Here is a 17,710-nt window from a genome sequence, read left to right on the forward strand (position 1 = left end):
GGACCTTACAAAACCGTGTTATATGTGGTATACATTAATAACGTATTTAATAAATAGAAAAATAAACGGTTCACATAAAGTCATGAATTTAAATAAATTTGATAAAAAAATCAGTCGTGCCAAAAAGAAAAATATATAAATCTGAAGCCTCCATCAGCTTGAAAATTCGAAAAGAAAGGCATCACAGGAGGAGGAGGGAGGCTCATCATCAATCAACGGTCCAGATTCTCATCATCCCTTTACCGGCAGACACAACAAAGCGCTTTCAGTTATGGTAAGTCGTTGTCGACTGAAGTTTTTGATGGTTTTTATATTGTTCCGACTTGTGAGAGATCCGATGTGATTGTGCAGAGACTGAACTCGAGCTTAGCTTCTTCAACGAGTATATCGTGTACCACTTTCAATATCTTGGCTCCCATTTATAAACGCGTTGACCAACTGGTTTGTTTGTTCCCTTCTTCTTCCTCCTCATGTCTTTTGATTTTCCGAAATTTTCTCACTAGACGACATTGGTTTTGTTGTGTGTACAGAATCAGAGCAATCGAGAGAGCCATTCTCGCGACCTTTGGTATACTCGGAACCAGGATATATTAGAGTTGTTACTCCATCAACGCTCTTCCGTGATCTGTCTACAGGTAATAAGATTATAATATAAATCTTCTAAAAAGTCAACGTTGACTCTTTTGTATGTGGTTAAAAGAGAATTGTGACTGTTCATTAGGAAGTTTGGGTTGCAAATGAAGAATTGGCGAACATGTACCATGATCGCCTTGCCACTGCAGGCTACGATATTTTCCAGTTGCCTAGAACAAACCGTCGTGGCGATGGTAAGTAAAGGTTCTCCATTTTATCATGCTGTTAATTTAAACAATTTTCCCGCTCTGGTTAGGACTTATGAGTACAAAGATACTGTTCTTGCTAAATTGTTCTAGGTATAATTAACATTTCTTTTCAAAGTCATTAGAATCTTAAGAGGCTTGACGTCAGTTAACAGTAGATTAGAGAGAACGTAGATGGGGCAATCTAAAGATACATTTTGTGATCTATCTGATTGCTTGCGATCAAAGTTAGGTCTCTTTTCTTGTCTCATTTGTGAGTGATTGAATTTATTTCTTAACAGGTCTTTTAACAGCCATCCATAAGGACTACTTTGAACTTGTAAATTACCGGGAGCTGCTGTTTAACGATTTTGGAGACCGTGTTGCTCAGCTCTTACATGTCAAATCGCTTGTTCCCTTCCCTTCTTTTAATGGGAAACAAGATGTTCAGCAAGAAGTTCTTATAGTCAACACTCATCTCTTGTTCCCACATGATTCTACTTTATCTATTGCAAGATTGCGTCAGGTTTGCCTTCTTTCTTTTCGTTTTGCTTCTTTTTTTGTGATTGTTTGGTTTGATAATCTCTGCCTCTCTTGACAGGTTTACAAAATTCTCGAATATCTTGAAGCTTACCAAAAGGAAAATAAACTTACCCACATTCCCATTATTCTCTGCGGGTGAGAGATTCTTGTCTTAAAAGAGTAATTGAAATTGTGTCCTCACCAGTACAGTCTACTCAAAGACTTTGAATTATTGATTTTATTTCAGTGACTGGAATGGAAGCAAGCGTGGGCATGTGTACAAATTCTTGAGATCCCAAGGGTTCATATCATCATATGATGTTGCTCATCAGTATACGGATAGTGATGCTCATAAGGTTAGAAATCTCCTACCAACTTTCCTCCATCATCATTGTTATTAAAGCCTGGTTCATCCTTAACTGTTTTACTTCTTATATTTCTTCAGTGGGTTAGCCATAGAAACCACAGGGGTAACATATGCGGAGTTGATTTCATATGGCTATGTAACCCTACTAGGAGCAATTCAAGAAAACCATTGAGAACAAGTTGGGTGGAAGCTGTTTTCAGCATTATCAAGGTGAGTGAGATTGATTGCAAATATCCACAAACAAAGATTGTTAATCACTTTTTGTATAATTCTTGATATGTTCTTGATGGTGTTTCCAGTATCAACTCCAGAAAGCTTCCATAGCTGAAGACAATAAGGCATTTGCCATTCTTGGAGGAAATCTAACTTACTCTGGCTTCTGCCAAGAACTTCAAAAGGTAAATCTAATGGGTATACCACATGGACTTAGCTTCCAAGAGACAAAAGAGCTATGGGTTCGAGCTGATCTTGCTCGAAATGGTGTCTTCGACTATGAAAAACTTAAGGTAAAACGAAAGCCACAAACCAATAAAAATGTTAAGTTCGAAGACTCTGATATATGTGGTTAATGTATTGTCAGAAAACTTGGAACATGAGGACGGTGGATCAGTCTAAAAAGTGCAAAGAGAGGGTGATGGAGAGTAAGAAGGAAGAAGAAGCAGTTGGATTGAAAGTGAAAAAAGCGGTTTTGTTTCCGCAAGAAACAGAGAAAGGATTGTGGCCGGAAGATTACAGTCTCTCCGACCACGCTTGTCTGACAGTACAATTCTCACTGGTCAAAATAATCTCTAGTAAAAATTTTGTATAGTTGTTGAGATAAATCATTTTGAACTTTGTGTAATAGCATAACTCTGTTTCAGACAACTATGCTTTTGATTGAATCGACATTGAGTTAAATAATAATAAAAAAAAAGAACTTTATATTAGGGAGTTGATACCTTCTCTTTAAATATTCAACTAATTACAGTAATCGTGATAATTTACTCGTTAACACGACGATTTGGTTGTCATGTTATGTAGATTGAATAGAAAAACACTTCATTACTTTGTTTTCCAATGTACAGTTCTTGAGATCAATGATAAATCATTTTGAACTTCTGTAATATCATCACTTTGTTTTCAGACAAATGAAAAGAGATTTTGTCTTTTGATTGAATCAACATCGAGTTAAATTAATTTTTTTTTTAAAAAAAATGGGCCAAAAGTTAATAATTTTTAAAAAGTAACTTTTATATAAGGGGTTGATACATTCATTTAAAATATTCAACTAATTACAGTGTCGTGATAGTTGACTCGTTAACACGACGATTTGGTTGTCATCTTGTGGACTGAATAATAATAAAAAACACTTTACTAATGCAAAGACGAGTCAAAACATTGTTAAACTTCTTGAAAACTGGTGAACAAAGAAGATCTGGAACAGAGAACCCAAGAGAGAAAAAGCTTTTTGGGTTTCAAAAAGCAAACTGAAAAGAGCTGACTTTCTTTAATGTCTTAACTATAAAAGGTAACTCCTGTTCCTCTCTGTTTAATTTATCTCTCTCACAAAAGCTTCTACTTGTCTATAAACTATTCCCATGGAAGAAGTTGTTTCATTACCCAAATCAATTTGACTTTTAAAATTGATTGCAGAGACGATTATTTCCTCTAATCGCAATTGTTTTAGCATGGCAATGGCGCCTGTAGTGAAACTGGTTCTAGGCTCAATAGCCTTCGCAATCTTCTGGATACTAGCGGTCTTCCCGTCCGTACCGTTCCTCCCAATCGGTCGAACCGCCGGCTCCCTCTTCGGCGCCATGCTCATGGTCATCTTCCAAGTCATCACCCCCGACCAAGCCTACGCCGCCATCGACCTCCCCATCCTCGGCCTCCTCTTCGGAACCATGGTCGTTAGCATCTACCTCGAGAGAGCCGACATGTTCAAGTACTTGGGGACGCTGCTCTCTTGGAGAAGCAGAGGACCCAAAGACTTGCTCTGCCGCGTGTGCCTCGTCTCCGCTGTTTCCAGCGCTCTTTTCACCAACGACACTTGTTGTGTGGTCTTAACCGAGTTCGTGTTGAAGATCGCTAGGCAGAAGAATCTTCCTCCTCACCCGTTTCTGCTCGCTTTGGCCACGAGTGCTAATATTGGTTCTTCAGCGACTCCTATTGGGAATCCTCAGAATCTTGTTATCGCTGTTCAGAGCAAGATCTCGTTCTGGGAGTTTCTTCGTGGAGTGTTTCCTGCGATGATCGTTGGGATTATTGTTAATGCTGTGATGCTTCTCGCTATGTACTGGCGGTTATTGTCTGATCATAAAGAAGAGGAAGAGAATGAAGTTTCTGAAGGTGTTGTTGCTGTTGAAGAAGAAGATGTTACCTCCCATCGATTCTCTCCAGCTACGTTACCTCATCTAAGCTCTTTCAGATCGGAAGAAACTAACGGGAGAACGGATCCCGAGACTCTCAGGAACAGAGGGGCTTCCTCTGGTGAGAGCAGTGCGTCTAGAGACCACCAAGCTGACGCTGAGTCACAAGGAGAGAGCTATCCTACAACCATCAACAGCAATGTGTTGTTGTTTCAAACCAAGAGGTGGAGGAGAGTTTTGTGGAAGTCAAGTGTTTATTTAATCACGCTTGGGATGTTAATTTCTCTGCTTATGGGTTTGAACATGTCTTGGACTGCGATCACCGCGGCTTTAGCTCTTGTTGTTCTTGATTTTAAAGACGCGAGGCCTTCTCTTGAGAAGGTGTCGTATTCGCTTTTGATCTTCTTCTGTGGGATGTTTATAACCGTGGATGGATTCAACAAAACTGGTATCCCTACGGCTCTGTGGGATCTCATGGAGCCGTATGCGAATATCGATGAAGCTAAAGGAACCGCGGTGCTAGCACTTGTGATTCTTGTCCTATCCAATGTAGCCTCCAATGTACCAACAGGTGTGTCATCAAACATGTTTTTTTTTGTGTGTGTGTTTATTATATCTCTAGATAGAAAAATTCATTTTAATTGTTAAATTGTGTGCAGTGTTATTGTTGGGAGCAAGAGTAGCGGCATCAGCGGCGGCAGGGGAGGAGGAGAAGAAGGCGTGGTTGTTGCTGGCGTGGGTTAGTACGGTGGCTGGAAACTTGACGTTGCTTGGTTCAGCAGCTAACTTGATAGTGTGTGAGCAAGCTCGTAGAGCAGTGAGCCATGGATACACTCTCACTTTCACTAAACACTTGAAGTTTGGTTTACCTTCAACGCTCATCGTTACGGCCATTGGTCTCTACCTTATCAAGTAATCGACAACTCACTCTTTACATGCTTTGTTTTTTTCTTTACACACTTTTTGTAAGTCAATTATGCAAATAATCTATATTTGTATCTTTAAAAATAGAATAAACAAATAGTTATCGTAATTATGAGTGATGAATGAATGGTACACTACATACTATTTTTCACGTTTGGAAAATGAGCTTCTAATAATTTCAATATTCATATCAAATTCTCATGTTTTTTTTTGTACTTTTTGGATAGTGAGTTAACTGTAGAATATTAACATAATAATAAATATAACTAGCTCTAGAAAAATATAACTAGCTAGCAAAAGTCACTAACCGAAAAAAGACAGATGATTATATGATCATTAGTAAACTAAAAGGTTCTACCACATAAAAGCTTTGGTAGAATCTCTGTTGAGGTCTAAAAGTTTTGTACCAATATATTGGTGTGAAATGAAATTTGATGTTGAGCCAAAAAAAAAGTAAACCAAAAGGCGATTCCTCACTTATTTTTTTAGTTTTTTACGTTTTGGAGATTTGTTTCAACTAATTTTCAGATTTACAATATTTATTTAGTTCTTTTAAAGGTAATTCCTCACTTACTCAAGGTATGGACCAATTAAGAAAAAAAGATCGGATTAAAAGTTTTTGAGAAAATAAAGTCATATTACATTTTCGAGTTAAAATATGTCTTTAGGGGTATAAAAGCTTATGTTTGTGAGGCAAACAGGATAATCTGATTTGTCTTATAAAACGTGTGCAACGTATACTCAGTGACGTACATCTTTTTTTTGGGTTGGATTAACGCAACCTCAGTTTTCATTTAAATTAAATAGTTAATTTATCTAGATAAAGACATATGACAAAAGATGTATCAAGATAGCAACGTGTGAAGAGAAATTTTTAGAGTCATGATTAACTCCGGTTTTTAAACTGAAATTTTAACCTTTGTTTAAGATCAAGTATATTCCTTTGGGCTAGTTGATGGAAACGTATATTAACGACGTTTACGATCAAAACGTTGTTCGCCATCATCCATGTGACCCCGTTGTGTGGTCAACGTTAAAATCTCTTTGATTGTTTATTAATTTAATTCTACTGAAATTTTGATATTTCCTCGCAAGTATCGCCAAGCGTGGGTGTTTTGGTTTGTGAGAGAATGTTTCTAGTTAACGTGGTGGTAGTCACAGATTAAAATATACTAACAAATACGTTTCCAAAACTCACCAATCACTTTATAATCCAACGAACCGAGATTTTTGGTTTAAGAGAAAGGCGTTGGTTAAACTCTCTCTCTATGTCTTTTGAATTTTAATATTGCCCCGCAAGAATTGGCACGTGTGGGACCGGAACTTCCCCGTTGTCCTATAAATACAGACTTGACCTTCTTCCTTTTCTCCAACGATTCAAAAAGCGCCCTCTCCACATTTTGGAAGCAAAATGGGGAATAATATGGTGGGCTTCAGGTTTCGTCCGACGGACGAGGAGCTCGTGGAACATTACCTCCGTCCGAAAAATAACGGCGGCGGTTCCACCACGAGCAGCCAAGTCATTAACACTGTCAATATCTGCAACCTTGATCCTTGGGAATTGCCTCGTAAGTCCTGTCTCTATCATCATCGTCAAGTCCTGTCTCTATCATCATCGTCTAGCTAAGTTGTAGTTTTCTCATATCTCAGTTTGTTATATCTCAGCGCTGTCGAGGATGGCGTCGAGTGATCAGGTTTGGTATTTCTTCGGACGCAAGGAAAGCAGATACAACAGAGGTGAGCGACAGAAGAGGAAAACCAAGTCTGGTTTTTGGAAGAAAACCGGTAAGACCTTGCCTATCACGCGAAAGAGCGGTAACCACGAAACCATCGGTGAGAAAAGGGTTTTGATATTTTACACGAACGGTTCCAGATCCAACTGGGTTATGCACGAGTATCGCGCTTCTTGCCTCTCTCCTAATGACGTACATGTTCTACTCCCCTTGCTCTGTTTTTGTTATTACTCTGTTTTTGCTATCACTCTGTTTTTGCTATCACTCTGTTTTTGTCACTGCTCTCTGTTTTCGTTACTTCTCTGCTTTCATTACTGCTCTGTTTTTTTTTATTGTGTAAAATATTAATCGATTATGCTGAATTGGGGTTGACAGAGCGGTGCATATACAATCTGCAAAGTACAGTTTAAGGGTGAAGCGAGTGAGATATCTTCTTCTTCCGGTGTCGACCATGTTGTGCACACTCACTCTTTACCCACTCCTATGAACAATCCTGTAGGATCTGAGGTGGGTCAATCTCTCTTTCACTTCTTCCTAACCATTTTCTTTATACGCACTCATTTGTGTTGTTTTAGGGATTACAGAGTCCAAGTCAGTTTAGTGGTAATCAGCAAGAAATGCAGTTTGATGCTGAAACTGAGATGGATTTCGAAGATTTGTTAAACTATGATTTGAATAGCTTGCTTGATTCTGAATTCTGATGGTGATGAACAGAGTAAGCCTGCTTCCATGCCAAGTCAACTACCAGTGTCTTCATTGGTCATATATAGCAGTGATGATGATTAGTGATTCTGATAACATGATTTTGCTATGTCCCTTGATCAAGAAGAAAGGAGCTGTTTTTTTGTATTACATGATAGATTAAAATAAGAAAATTCACCAATGTTCGGTTACATGATTTTGTATAAGTTATGTCTAGGCTTGTTTTGTTACATGTATGTATGTACTAAGATATATATATATATATATATATATATATATATATATATATATATAATTGAAAAGAAAAGGAGAGTTTGTGATAGAATTGGTTAGAGAAGACACAGTTGTATCAATTCAACACAAGAAACTAAAAAATGTCAAAACTCCCTTTGAAGTTCGAAAATGACAGGTTCTACAAAAGCAAACAAGATTAGTAGTATCTAATAAAAAAAGTATATAGATGTACTACTTTTCAAGTCTCTTAAAGTCCACAATCATATATATGTGGGTTGTTCATGTTGTTAACTATTATTTTACTACCTCTTTTTAGATTTTATATTTTTTTATATGTACACAAGTAATTGAAATAAAAAAAAGGTACATATATTTACTACTTTTCAAGAGCCTCTTAAAGTCCACATCATATATGTGGCTGTTCATCTTGATTCCTAATTCTAAATCCCATTGGACTAATGTTAACTATTATTTTACTCCCTCTTTAGATATTAGATTTTTGTATATGTACACAAATAATTGAACAACAAAAAACTGTTTAATCTTATACATTTTTCACTAGGAAAATAGGGGGAAAGACAACATTTGCAATAGTCTTATACTCCAAATTTGTAAGATATGAAAGATTCAAACCCTCTATCAAGTTCTTATATATTAACTAATACATTTATATTTATTATTTAAAATAATTCCAAAATTATTGTACAACAATATTTTCACTTCTTAAGTTTGGCTATACTATATCATTTTGTATTTGATTCATTGATTTCATAAGATTTAGCATGAAATATTCTCTAATTTCATTGTGCCTGCTTTCGGTTAAAAAAATTCACCATAAAACAATTAAGAAAAAAATAATATTTTCCATAGAAATTTCCACCCGTCACAAATGAACAAGAACCAGAGAAAATTTTCTTTTCATATATCAATTTTCTGTGTATTTCAACTTTTAACTAAAAAAGTTAAAACCCAAAAAAGAGTTAAAATCTCTTACTTCTATATTTGCCAAGAATTAAAATCCTAGTAAGGTATAAAAGAATCTATATATTTGGCAAATAAAGAAACAGAATCAAAAGGATATAAGAAATCCAACTTAGATAGAATTTTCTAAAATATTACATCCTTTCACAAAAGCCATCAAATAAAGGATTCGCCTCACATAGTCGGCGCCACCAGCTCGGCTTGGGAGCTCGGCTTACCAGTCCAAATGCTCGGCCTAGGTGCTTGGCCCATAAAGCACGGCTCAGCCCATTAGGTCAAACAAACTTAGGGCGAACATATGAAAATGTTTATCTATAAAAGGAGGACAAGAGCAACTAAGGAGGAGATCCAAATCTTATTTTTTCTTGTGACATATTCTGATGACTATAAATTTTTTATCAGTTTCAGTTTTGAAAAACTATTTTCCGCAAAATGCTAATAGTTTCGTATGAGAACATATTGTTGCTTTTATCCACAATTTTCTTATTTTTTGTCCTTGGAAAGCTTTTCTTGTTTTATAACTTTTCTTTGGCTGTTGTTGCTGCATTGAGATGAATATATAAGATGGTCGAATAAAAATTCAGAGATGGACACTCTAGAATGTTTCTCCTTCTTCAATGTGATTTTTGTAGTTTTTCTTCCTGGTTATTATAATTTGATGGTTGTGAGATTAAAAAAAAAGCCACTTGATGGTCAAACTCTTTAATTGAGTAGAAAAGATCCAAAGATATCATAGATATAATGAAATTTTTTTCTAGATTTTTATATATCTTTAGATGATTCTATTATTTAGAATTTAGGTTCCATAAGTGTATGTATTTCAACCTTTATGATTACTAGGTGAACCCCTGCATATACATGTGGGTTTTCAATAAATTTTATATCTCCATCTCAATGCAGTACAACAACAAAAAAAAGTTTTAAAACAACAATAGCTTTCTAAGGACAAAAAAAAATAAGAAAATTGTGGATAAAAGCAACAATATGTTCTCATACGAAACTATTAGCATTTTGTGGAAAAGAGTTTTTCAAAACTGAAACTGATAAAAAATTTATAGTCATCAGAATATGTCACAAGAAAAAATAAGATTTGTCCTCCTTAGTTGCTCTTGTCCTCCTTTTATAGATAAACATTTTCATATGTTCGCCCTAAGTTTGTTTGACCTAATGGGCTGAGCCGTGCTTTATGGGCCAAGCACCTAGGCCGAGCATTTGGACACTCTAGAATGTTTCTAAAACTTTTCTATTGTTATTGTACTGCATTGGGATGGAGATATAAGATGGTTGATTAAAAATTCAGAGATGGACACTCTAGAATGTTTCTCCTTCTTCAATATGATTTTTGTAGTTTTTCTTCCTGGTTATTATAATTTGATGGTTGTTAGATTTAAAAAAAAGCCACTTGATGGTCAAACTCTTTAATTGAGTAGAAAAGATCCCAAGATATCATAGATATAATGAAATTTTATCTAGATTTGTATATATCTTTAGAAGATTCTATTATTTAGAATTAGGTTACATAAGTGTATGTATTCCAAACCAGATTAATAGGTGAACCCCTGCATATACATGTGGGTTTTCAATAAATATTCTCTAATTTAATGTCTTTTTTTAATATTTTTTTTTTGTATATTTACTTATTATTTATTTTTCCTTATATTGTTTATTTCTATTTCTTATACTTTCTATTTACTAATAATTTTATATTTTAAGATAGATTTACATTTTAAGATAGATATTTAAATACTAATGTACTTTTCTATTTTTTTAAATTGTGTATTTCCTTTTCTTATACTTTCTATTTGCGTAATATCTATATTACATTTTAAGATAGATGTTTAAATCTTAATAAACTTTTTCCATTGTTTTAAAGTTGTGTATTTCTTTTTCTTATACTTTCTATTTACTTAATATCCATATTTTACATTTTAAGATAAATGTTTAATATTTAATGTACTCTTTCCATTTTTTAAAAATTGTGCATTTACTTATTATTGTATATATAATTCGTATATTTATATATTTATAATATTTACTTATTATTTTTCTATATATTTAGTATTTCTCTTTCTTATACTTTATATTTAGTTAGTATCTATATTTTATATTTTAAGATAGATATTTAAATTTTAATGTATTTTTTCATTTTTAATGTAAAATGGCAATGTTTAATATAAGAACTTGGACAAATAGCCAAATAGTTATATTTATGTTTTTTTTTCTTTTTTTATAAAATGGTAATGTTACATTATGGAGATAAGCTGTTTTTTTAGTGAAAAATGGTAATCTTACATATGTTTAATGTAGTATTTCCATTTTTATGTTGTATGTTTACATATTATTTATTATTTTCGAAATTATATATAATTTTTTTTTACAAAATAGTAATGGTACATTATGGAGATAAGCCGTCTTTTTTTAAGTGAAAAATGGTAATCTTACATATGTTTAATGTAGTTTTTCCATTTTTATGTTGTATGTCTACATATTATTTTTTTAAAATAAAAATATAAAATGGTAATCTTACATAAGTTTAATGTAGTATTTCTATTTTTTATGTTGTATGTTTACATATATTTATTATTTATGAAATTATATATAATGTTTTTTGTTTTTTTATAAAACGGTAATGTTACATATTTTTAAATAAATATTTTCCTAATGCATCAAGTCAAATACAAAAAGGGACCTTTTGAGGCTCCATAGAGCGTCCACATAAGCAAAAAAAACTTCTCCCGAAAGATGACACGTGCCATAAAATATAGTTTTACATTTTAATATTACTAATTTTCGAAAATTATAAATAATATGTAAATATACAACATATAAAATGAAAAAACTACATTAAACATATGTAAGATTACCATTTTTCACTTGAAAAAAAGACGGCTTATCTCCATAATGTAACATTACTGTTTTATAAAAAAAGTCAAAAAACATTTCTATACTAATAAAAGAGACCTTTTGAGGCTCTATAGAGCGTCCACATAAGCAAAAAAACTTCTCCCGAAAGATGACACGTGGCATAAAATATAGTTTTACATTTTAATATTACTAATTTTCGAAAATTATAAATAATATGTAAACATACAACATAAAAAATGAAAAAACTACATTAAACATATGTAAGATTACCATTTTTCACTTGAAAAAAAGACGGCTTATCTCCATAATGTAACATTACCGTTTTATAAAAAAAGTCAAAAAACATTATATATAATTTCGAAAATAATAAATATATGTAAACATACAACATAAAAATGGAAATACTACATTAAACATATGTAAGATTACTATTTTACATTTTTATTTTAAAAAATAATATGTAAACATACAACATAAAAAATGAAAAAACAACATTAAACATATGTAAGATTACCATTTTTCACTAAAAAAAAAGACGGCTTATCTCCATAATGTAACATTACTATTTTGTAAAAAAAAAAACATTATATATAATTTCGAAAATAATAAATAATATGTAAACATACAACATAAAAATGGAAATACTACATTAAACATATGTAAGATTACCATTTTACATTTAAAAATAACAATAATATGTAAACATACAACATAAAAAATGGAAAAACTACATTAAACATATGTAAGATTACCATTTTTCACTAAAAACACAGCTTATCTCCATAATGTAAAATTACAATTTTTTAAAAAAAAAGAAAAAAAACATAAATATAACTATTTGACTATTTGTCCAAGTTCTTCTATTAAACATTGCCGTTTTACATTAAAAATGGAAAAATACATTAAGATTTAAACATATATCATAAAATATAAAATATAAATATTAACAAAATATAAAGTATAAGAAAGAGAAATACACAATATATAGAAAAATAAATAATAAGGAAATATTATAAATATATAAATATATGAATTATATATATAATAATAAGTAAATGCACAGTTTTCAAAAAATGGAAAGAGTACATTAAATAAAATGGACATCTATCTTAAAATGGTAGTAAATTATATAAAAATAGAAATACCACATTGAACAAAAAGAAAAAATAGTTTTACATCAAGAAAGTCTCTATAAAACTCATTATTCTATCAACATCAATCTCACACTATCAAGGAAAACTTCAAAGCACTCGAGCAAAAAAATGGTTCCACCATCAATTCTTGCCGTCCCAAAAACCTTTAATGACCTTGAAGGAGATTTTTTATAACAACGAACTTTTTGTTAGGTGGATTCATTGTTGGAAAACCCGCAACTTCCAAAAGCCAAACTTATTCATGGGAATTGAATTGCTTTTCTTAGACTCAAAGATATTCTTACAAATTTAAATTAATCTAATCCATAATTTTATTGCTAATATTCATACTAACTCTTTCATGATCAAACCATTACAGTTAATAACCATTCAACCGTTTATCCCGAAACACTTCTTTCCTCGCCGAATCAGGTATTGGTTCATGTTAGTTTAGTATTGTTTTTGGTTTATTAACCGGTTTAGGATGGTCCTATTGTAAATATAATTTAAGTTGGTTTAGCATATATTATGCTTAAAATATCTTAAATTAAATAATAGTAATATTATGCTTAAAATATAATTTTAGGGAGTTTTCAAATATAGTTTACAGAACATTATAAGTGATGAATTTAATTTATTAAATTCATTTATTACTTAAAACTAAGTTTTTTAAAAAACATACTGAGTTACAAATATCAATTATGGATTGGTGAGTATAGCATGAAGACAAAACTATAAATATTTGATTTTCAAGATAAGAAATTCAGCTTTTATTCAGTTACTCAATATATAATATCTTAAATTATTTTTTAAAAAATATACATAATTTATATATATATATATATTAATTTTCCAAACTTAAACTATTATATTATATATGAATGATGTTTTTAAATAAAAATAATTTCTGATTTAAAAAAAAAACAACAAATGGTTATTTTCAAATAATGGAAGTAATTTACATTATACTATCATTTAACAAGTATTAGATATGTTTTGATATATCATTATTTTCTATATCCAGAAAACAATAAATTGTTAAACATCATTATCATCTAGGTTAAGTATACGAACAACACAAATTCAAACATCAAAAAATATTTACATAAACATTATAATACAATAATTTAATCAAAAAATACAATTCAAAAAAACAATATTCAAAAGAATAGTTATATACTTAATATTTGAAAATCAAAGATATTTTTGCTAAAATTGTACTTACCTGGCCAAGGAGATCGACCATCTTTTTACGGATGGATCGATTGTTGAGCATATGGTCGATCCGAAAATACTCTGCAGTTTAATTAAATATCTAAAACATTTATTCCAACACTCAACATAATAGCCAACAAAATTACAAAAAAGATATTTAAATAGTAATAAATATGTTAATTTAACATGTTAAAATTTAAAAATAAATTTTAATTATGACATGCATCTTAACATTTATATAAATATATATTATAACCTAAATATAAATAATTTAACAACTTAAATTAGAAAAAAAATAAAAATCCCGGGCGTAGCCCGGGTTAATCCCTAGTCTTACCAGAGAGTATTGACTATTGAATGAACAATGACTTACGCATCCTCGGCCCATTATCAATGTTGCTTGACCAATAATGTACCGCTGATTTAGTAATACTGGGTTATGTTAAGATTAACATGGACCGTTTATGAAATACCCAAATAACAAGTGGATGATTATTTATGAAAAAGTGGATGAGTATTTTCTTTATATCCATGAATGAAAATGCTTAACGAGGGGTGTTGGTGAACGTTTCAATCGTAATGAGTTCAGAAGAACAAATGATAGATACAAAGTCTTACAAGAAAAAACAGAGAAAGTATGAATTAAGATAAAAAGCTGTTTCTTATCATCATTGAAAGAAACAGAAACCAAGATGTTGCAGGAAACGTTCTGAGGAGATGAAGCTTCAACGTCTCAGGGTATGGAGAATGTACTCAGCATAAAGGTCCCTGTAATCGAAAATCAAAATCCAATGAGTAGTTGCTTTAATAATGTTAACAACTTGAAAAGCTGTAAGAAAGGTTGGTACTAGATGGAGAGACTTACATAGAGTACTGGATAGCTTCAATAGCATTCTCAGATGGCAGAAAATCATTGACTGCAACTTCCTTGTTCTCGTTCTTCTTGTCTATTGAGAGAGACATACGTTAAATGGAAAACTTTTAACACTTACTGAGAAATCGAATAAGGAAGGGAACAATAAAAAGGATACAGTCTTCAAAGAAACGACGGATCTCAGAGAGACGGTGAGGAGGAAGTTCTTTGATGTCAGTGTAATGCTTGTACTCAGGATCATCAACACAGACTGCTATAATCTTGTCATCTTTCTCACCCTGAATTAAAGAAACAAACAAGAATCATTTATAAAGCAAAGCTCAATGATTATTAGCCAATGACCCTATTGGATTATTACCTGATCAATCATAGGCATTAATCCAATAGCACGAGCACGAAGAAAACAACCAGGAAGGACAGGTTCCTACACACATTTTGTTAAAATTGAGTGAGAGATGTAAAAAAAAAACAGTTTGGTGGCAAATATGAAAGATTGATACCTGCATGATGACTAAAACATCAATAGGGTCATTGTCTTCACATAGTGTGCGAGGAACGAAACCATAGTTGTGAGGGTAAACGACTGATGAGTAGAGAATACGATCAACCTGGAATTAAAAATCAAAATTTTGTAATTTATGAAGAAACCATTTACTAAGACAAAAACATCAACTTTGGAGCTTTATATAATAATAATAACAACCTTGATGAGTCCAGTCTTTTTGTCAAGTTCATATTTGACTTTGCTTCCCTTTGTGATCTCAACCACCTTAATCAATATTTCAGCAAAAGATAAGAATGATTCCAAGAAAGTGATTATTCAATAATAATAAAAAAGGTGTAGAAACTTACAACATTGAAAATCTGGGGAGCTCCAGGGCATGATTATACAGTAGTTGGAAAACACAAAATCAAAAAGGAAAGGAAAGAGCTTTTATAAATGTACCAATCTCAAGATCATGCCAAGGATGAGCAGCAACGGATCGTCTGGACAAGGAAGAGAGGATCCTCTCGTTAAGACGAGGCGCAGGTCGCTGCTGCTCTTCACTCATCTGTCCAAAAAAAATCACATTTCTAAATCAATCAAAACTCGTTCGAAATTGATCGAATCGTACATCATCGTCATAATCGCTAACTAGTGCAGAGAGATGGAATCAATTGAAACCACCACGTATCTGGGGGCCGAATCTGTTGGTTTTCTCTATAAAACCCAATAGATGATTTGAGATTTGAGATCTAAGAATTAAAAGGAGAAAAAAATATATACCTTTTGGAATCGAAAAGGGAGAAACTTTGGGAGAGAAGAAAATACGAGTGAAGCGCGTTGTTGGTGTGTAAAATGCAAAGGCAGCGTTTAAAAGGTTTATAAATCGAAACACTCTATAAAGAAAGAAATTGTATATTATAATGTCTCTTTATACTTTTACGACGTGGGTTGGGTTGGGTTGGCGTAGACATGCAAGTTGCGACAATAATAATGTGAGTGTTTTATTAACGTGGGTTGTTATGGCTGGCCGTGCCTGAATTATCACAAATTCATGGAACATGATTAGTCAGTCCACTAGGAACGAAAAACTATCTAGTGTTGTTATTCATATCAATAAAAGTATATTATTAGTTCATGGGCTCGTCTGAATGACATTAATGTTTCATTAGAATGAACCAGACGGATGATGCATTCGCGAAGTCTTCTATATTCATCTTCTGTGAAACGTTTCAATCTTGCATAGCAGCAACAACTTCCTCCTTGTCACCATTTGTTTAATTTTGAATCAGCGTTTAGCTCACCCTTTTTTTTTTGTTCGAAATCATCTGATCTGATGATGAAACCAGGTTTTGATCTTGAAGGGATATGTTTTGTTTCTCAAGCGGTACGTAGTTCATAATCATTTTTATCCATCGGTGGAGTTGGAACTGCAACGGTTGGTAAGGCAAGGCGTGTGACTGGAGTAGGAAGAAGTCCACTGAAGAGTTGAACCATATTTAACTGTGTCCATATATATCAGAGAATGTAAATGCAACCCTGAGACTCTTGAGGTTAAAAAGAGTCTTATACTGACCCGGGGTAGAGGTCCTTGAGGTTACTTCATGTCCTTGTCCTACAGGGGCCAAGGAGGTTTTTTCTTTTTTGATTTGAATGGCTAAAAGAGTACCATGCAGTCCCATTATTTCATCTGACTTAAAGTGAAATACGGTACATTTGTGTCATACAGTGCTAGTTTGTTACTATAGAGTATAGACCTGTCTCATGGTTATAGAGAATGAAGCTCTCTCTAATCTAACTCTAGCCAGTTTTATGATCTCGATTCGTTTCAGAGCAAATGAAAAAGTTAAAACAGTTATGTGCTATCCTTGTAACCAACCAACTCTACTTAGCAAGACTCCAAATCTCTAGTTGAAGCACTGAGTAAGAAACATAACCCACCTTTGTTCCACACAGAACATGGTCATCATTATCAACTAAATTCATTGATCGTCGTTATCTCACTACTACCAACCAGTTGTATCTTTACTTAAGATTCGAAAGGAACAGCTTACCTTTGTGCATGACTTCTGATCTGAACAGCAGTCTTTGTCCCAATATGTTCTGCATATTAAAGAATGAAAAAGGAATCTCACAATCAAGAGGAGATAAAGAAAAAAGAACAGCACAGAAGACATATGTTAATTTTTGTAAGACCTTGTAGACGTTGTCAAGCTCTTCCATAAAGCCTCAAGGCTTCAAGAAACCTATCATGTCCATCCTTTGTCCATCGTTCCCGCTGCTTTGTAATAGTATATGGCTTTCTTGCCTATTCATCAAAACCAAATCTTCACTCATACAACAACAAAAAATCCAAAAATCTCAAACGAAAAACCTCAAAGCAGCAATAATACCTTAGTTAATAATAACTCATCTCCAGATGTATTTCTATCCATCATAACCGCATCTTTACAGCTTTCCACTGATTCAAACACTATCTACTATAATAAAGAAACCATCTTTGATCCCAC

At 32.7% G+C, this 17,710-nt stretch overlaps 4 protein-coding genes across 6 annotated transcripts; 3 read left to right on the top strand and 1 right to left on the bottom strand.

The window, feature by feature from the left end:
• The first annotated feature begins 101 nt into the window (after positions 1 to 101).
• Positions 102 to 2,651, top strand: LOC103843764 (uncharacterized calcium-binding protein At1g02270). Its single transcript, XM_009120535.3, has 10 exons — positions 102 to 274; positions 352 to 441; positions 531 to 635; positions 722 to 827; positions 1,121 to 1,344; positions 1,420 to 1,496; positions 1,588 to 1,696; positions 1,786 to 1,917; positions 2,007 to 2,213; positions 2,288 to 2,651. Exons 1-10 carry the CDS (start codon positions 272 to 274, stop codon positions 2,513 to 2,515), a joined length of 1,281 nt encoding a protein of 426 aa, XP_009118783.1. The 5' UTR covers positions 102 to 271; the 3' UTR covers positions 2,516 to 2,651.
• A 239-nt stretch (positions 2,652 to 2,890) lies between these two features.
• LOC103843766 (silicon efflux transporter LSI2) lies at positions 2,891 to 5,132 on the top strand. The gene is made up of 3 exons (XM_009120538.3): positions 2,891 to 3,214; positions 3,340 to 4,626; positions 4,715 to 5,132. The coding sequence occupies exons 2-3, from the start codon at positions 3,375 to 3,377 to the stop codon at positions 4,969 to 4,971; spliced, it is 1,509 nt and encodes a 502-aa protein (XP_009118786.2). The 5' UTR covers positions 2,891 to 3,214; positions 3,340 to 3,374; the 3' UTR covers positions 4,972 to 5,132.
• A 1,165-nt stretch (positions 5,133 to 6,297) lies between these two features.
• LOC103843765 (NAC domain-containing protein 4-like) lies at positions 6,298 to 9,588 on the top strand. Of its 3 annotated transcripts, none has more exons than XM_009120536.3 (4): positions 6,298 to 6,547; positions 6,645 to 6,904; positions 7,088 to 7,219; positions 7,288 to 9,588. In XM_009120536.3, exons 1-4 carry the CDS (start codon positions 6,391 to 6,393, stop codon positions 7,411 to 7,413), a joined length of 675 nt encoding a protein of 224 aa, XP_009118784.1. In that variant the 5' UTR covers positions 6,298 to 6,390; the 3' UTR covers positions 7,414 to 9,588. The 3 variants fall into 3 exon arrangements, with proteins under 3 accessions (XP_009118784.1, XP_009118785.1, XP_033134980.1); XM_009120537.3 differs by having other exon boundaries at positions 7,297 to 9,588; XM_033279089.1 differs by having other exon boundaries at positions 7,088 to 9,588.
• Positions 9,589 to 14,368: 4,780 nt separating this feature from the next.
• On the bottom strand, positions 14,369 to 16,169 carry LOC103843767 (soluble inorganic pyrophosphatase 1). The gene is made up of 9 exons (XM_009120539.3): positions 15,984 to 16,169; positions 15,663 to 15,768; positions 15,569 to 15,597; positions 15,420 to 15,485; positions 15,217 to 15,324; positions 15,075 to 15,140; positions 14,874 to 14,994; positions 14,708 to 14,789; positions 14,369 to 14,610 (listed from the first exon to the last, which is right to left on the bottom strand). Exons 2-9 carry the CDS (start codon positions 15,766 to 15,768, stop codon positions 14,568 to 14,570), a joined length of 621 nt encoding a protein of 206 aa, XP_009118787.1. The 5' UTR covers positions 15,984 to 16,169; the 3' UTR covers positions 14,369 to 14,567.
• Between the last annotated feature and the right edge of the window lie 1,541 nt (positions 16,170 to 17,710).

The sequence above is a fragment of the Brassica rapa genome, chromosome A09 (genome assembly GCF_000309985.2).
Source record: "Brassica rapa cultivar Chiifu-401-42 chromosome A09, CAAS_Brap_v3.01, whole genome shotgun sequence".
Classification (NCBI taxonomy): domain Eukaryota; kingdom Viridiplantae; phylum Streptophyta; class Magnoliopsida; order Brassicales; family Brassicaceae; genus Brassica; species Brassica rapa.

What these genes read in the sequence shown, in the direction of transcription:
- LOC103843764 (XM_009120535.3), top strand. An exon ending in CGGATAGTGATGCTCATAAG is followed by an intron (nt 1,697 to 1,785) that starts GTTAGAAATCTC and finishes ATATTTCTTCAG; the next exon opens with TGGGTTAGCCATAGAAACCA. An exon ending in CTGTTTTCAGCATTATCAAG is followed by an intron (nt 1,918 to 2,006) that starts GTGAGTGAGATT and finishes TGGTGTTTCCAG; the next exon opens with TATCAACTCCAGAAAGCTTC.
- LOC103843766 (XM_009120538.3), top strand. Translation starts at nt 3,375, where the DNA reads ATGGCAATGGCGCCTGTAGTGAAACTGGTTCTAGGCTCAATAGCCTTC. An exon ending in AGCCTCCAATGTACCAACAG is followed by an intron (nt 4,627 to 4,714) that starts GTGTGTCATCAA and finishes AATTGTGTGCAG; the next exon opens with TGTTATTGTTGGGAGCAAGA.
- LOC103843765 (XM_033279089.1), top strand. Translation starts at nt 6,391, where the DNA reads ATGGGGAATAATATGGTGGGCTTCAGGTTTCGTCCGACGGACGAGGAG. An exon ending in TGATCCTTGGGAATTGCCTC is followed by an intron (nt 6,548 to 6,644) that starts GTAAGTCCTGTC and finishes GTTATATCTCAG; the next exon opens with CGCTGTCGAGGATGGCGTCG. An exon ending in CTTGCCTCTCTCCTAATGAC is followed by an intron (nt 6,905 to 7,087) that starts GTACATGTTCTA and finishes TGGGGTTGACAG; the next exon opens with AGCGGTGCATATACAATCTG.
- LOC103843767 (XM_009120539.3), bottom strand. Translation starts at nt 15,768, where the DNA reads ATGAGTGAAGAGCAGCAGCGACCTGCGCCTCGTCTTAACGAGAGGATC. An exon ending in TTGGCATGATCTTGAGATTG is followed by an intron (nt 15,598 to 15,662) that starts GTACATTTATAA and finishes CTGTATAATCAT; the next exon opens with GCCCTGGAGCTCCCCAGATT. An exon ending in CTCCCCAGATTTTCAATGTT is followed by an intron (nt 15,486 to 15,568) that starts GTAAGTTTCTAC and finishes ATATTGATTAAG; the next exon opens with GTGGTTGAGATCACAAAGGG.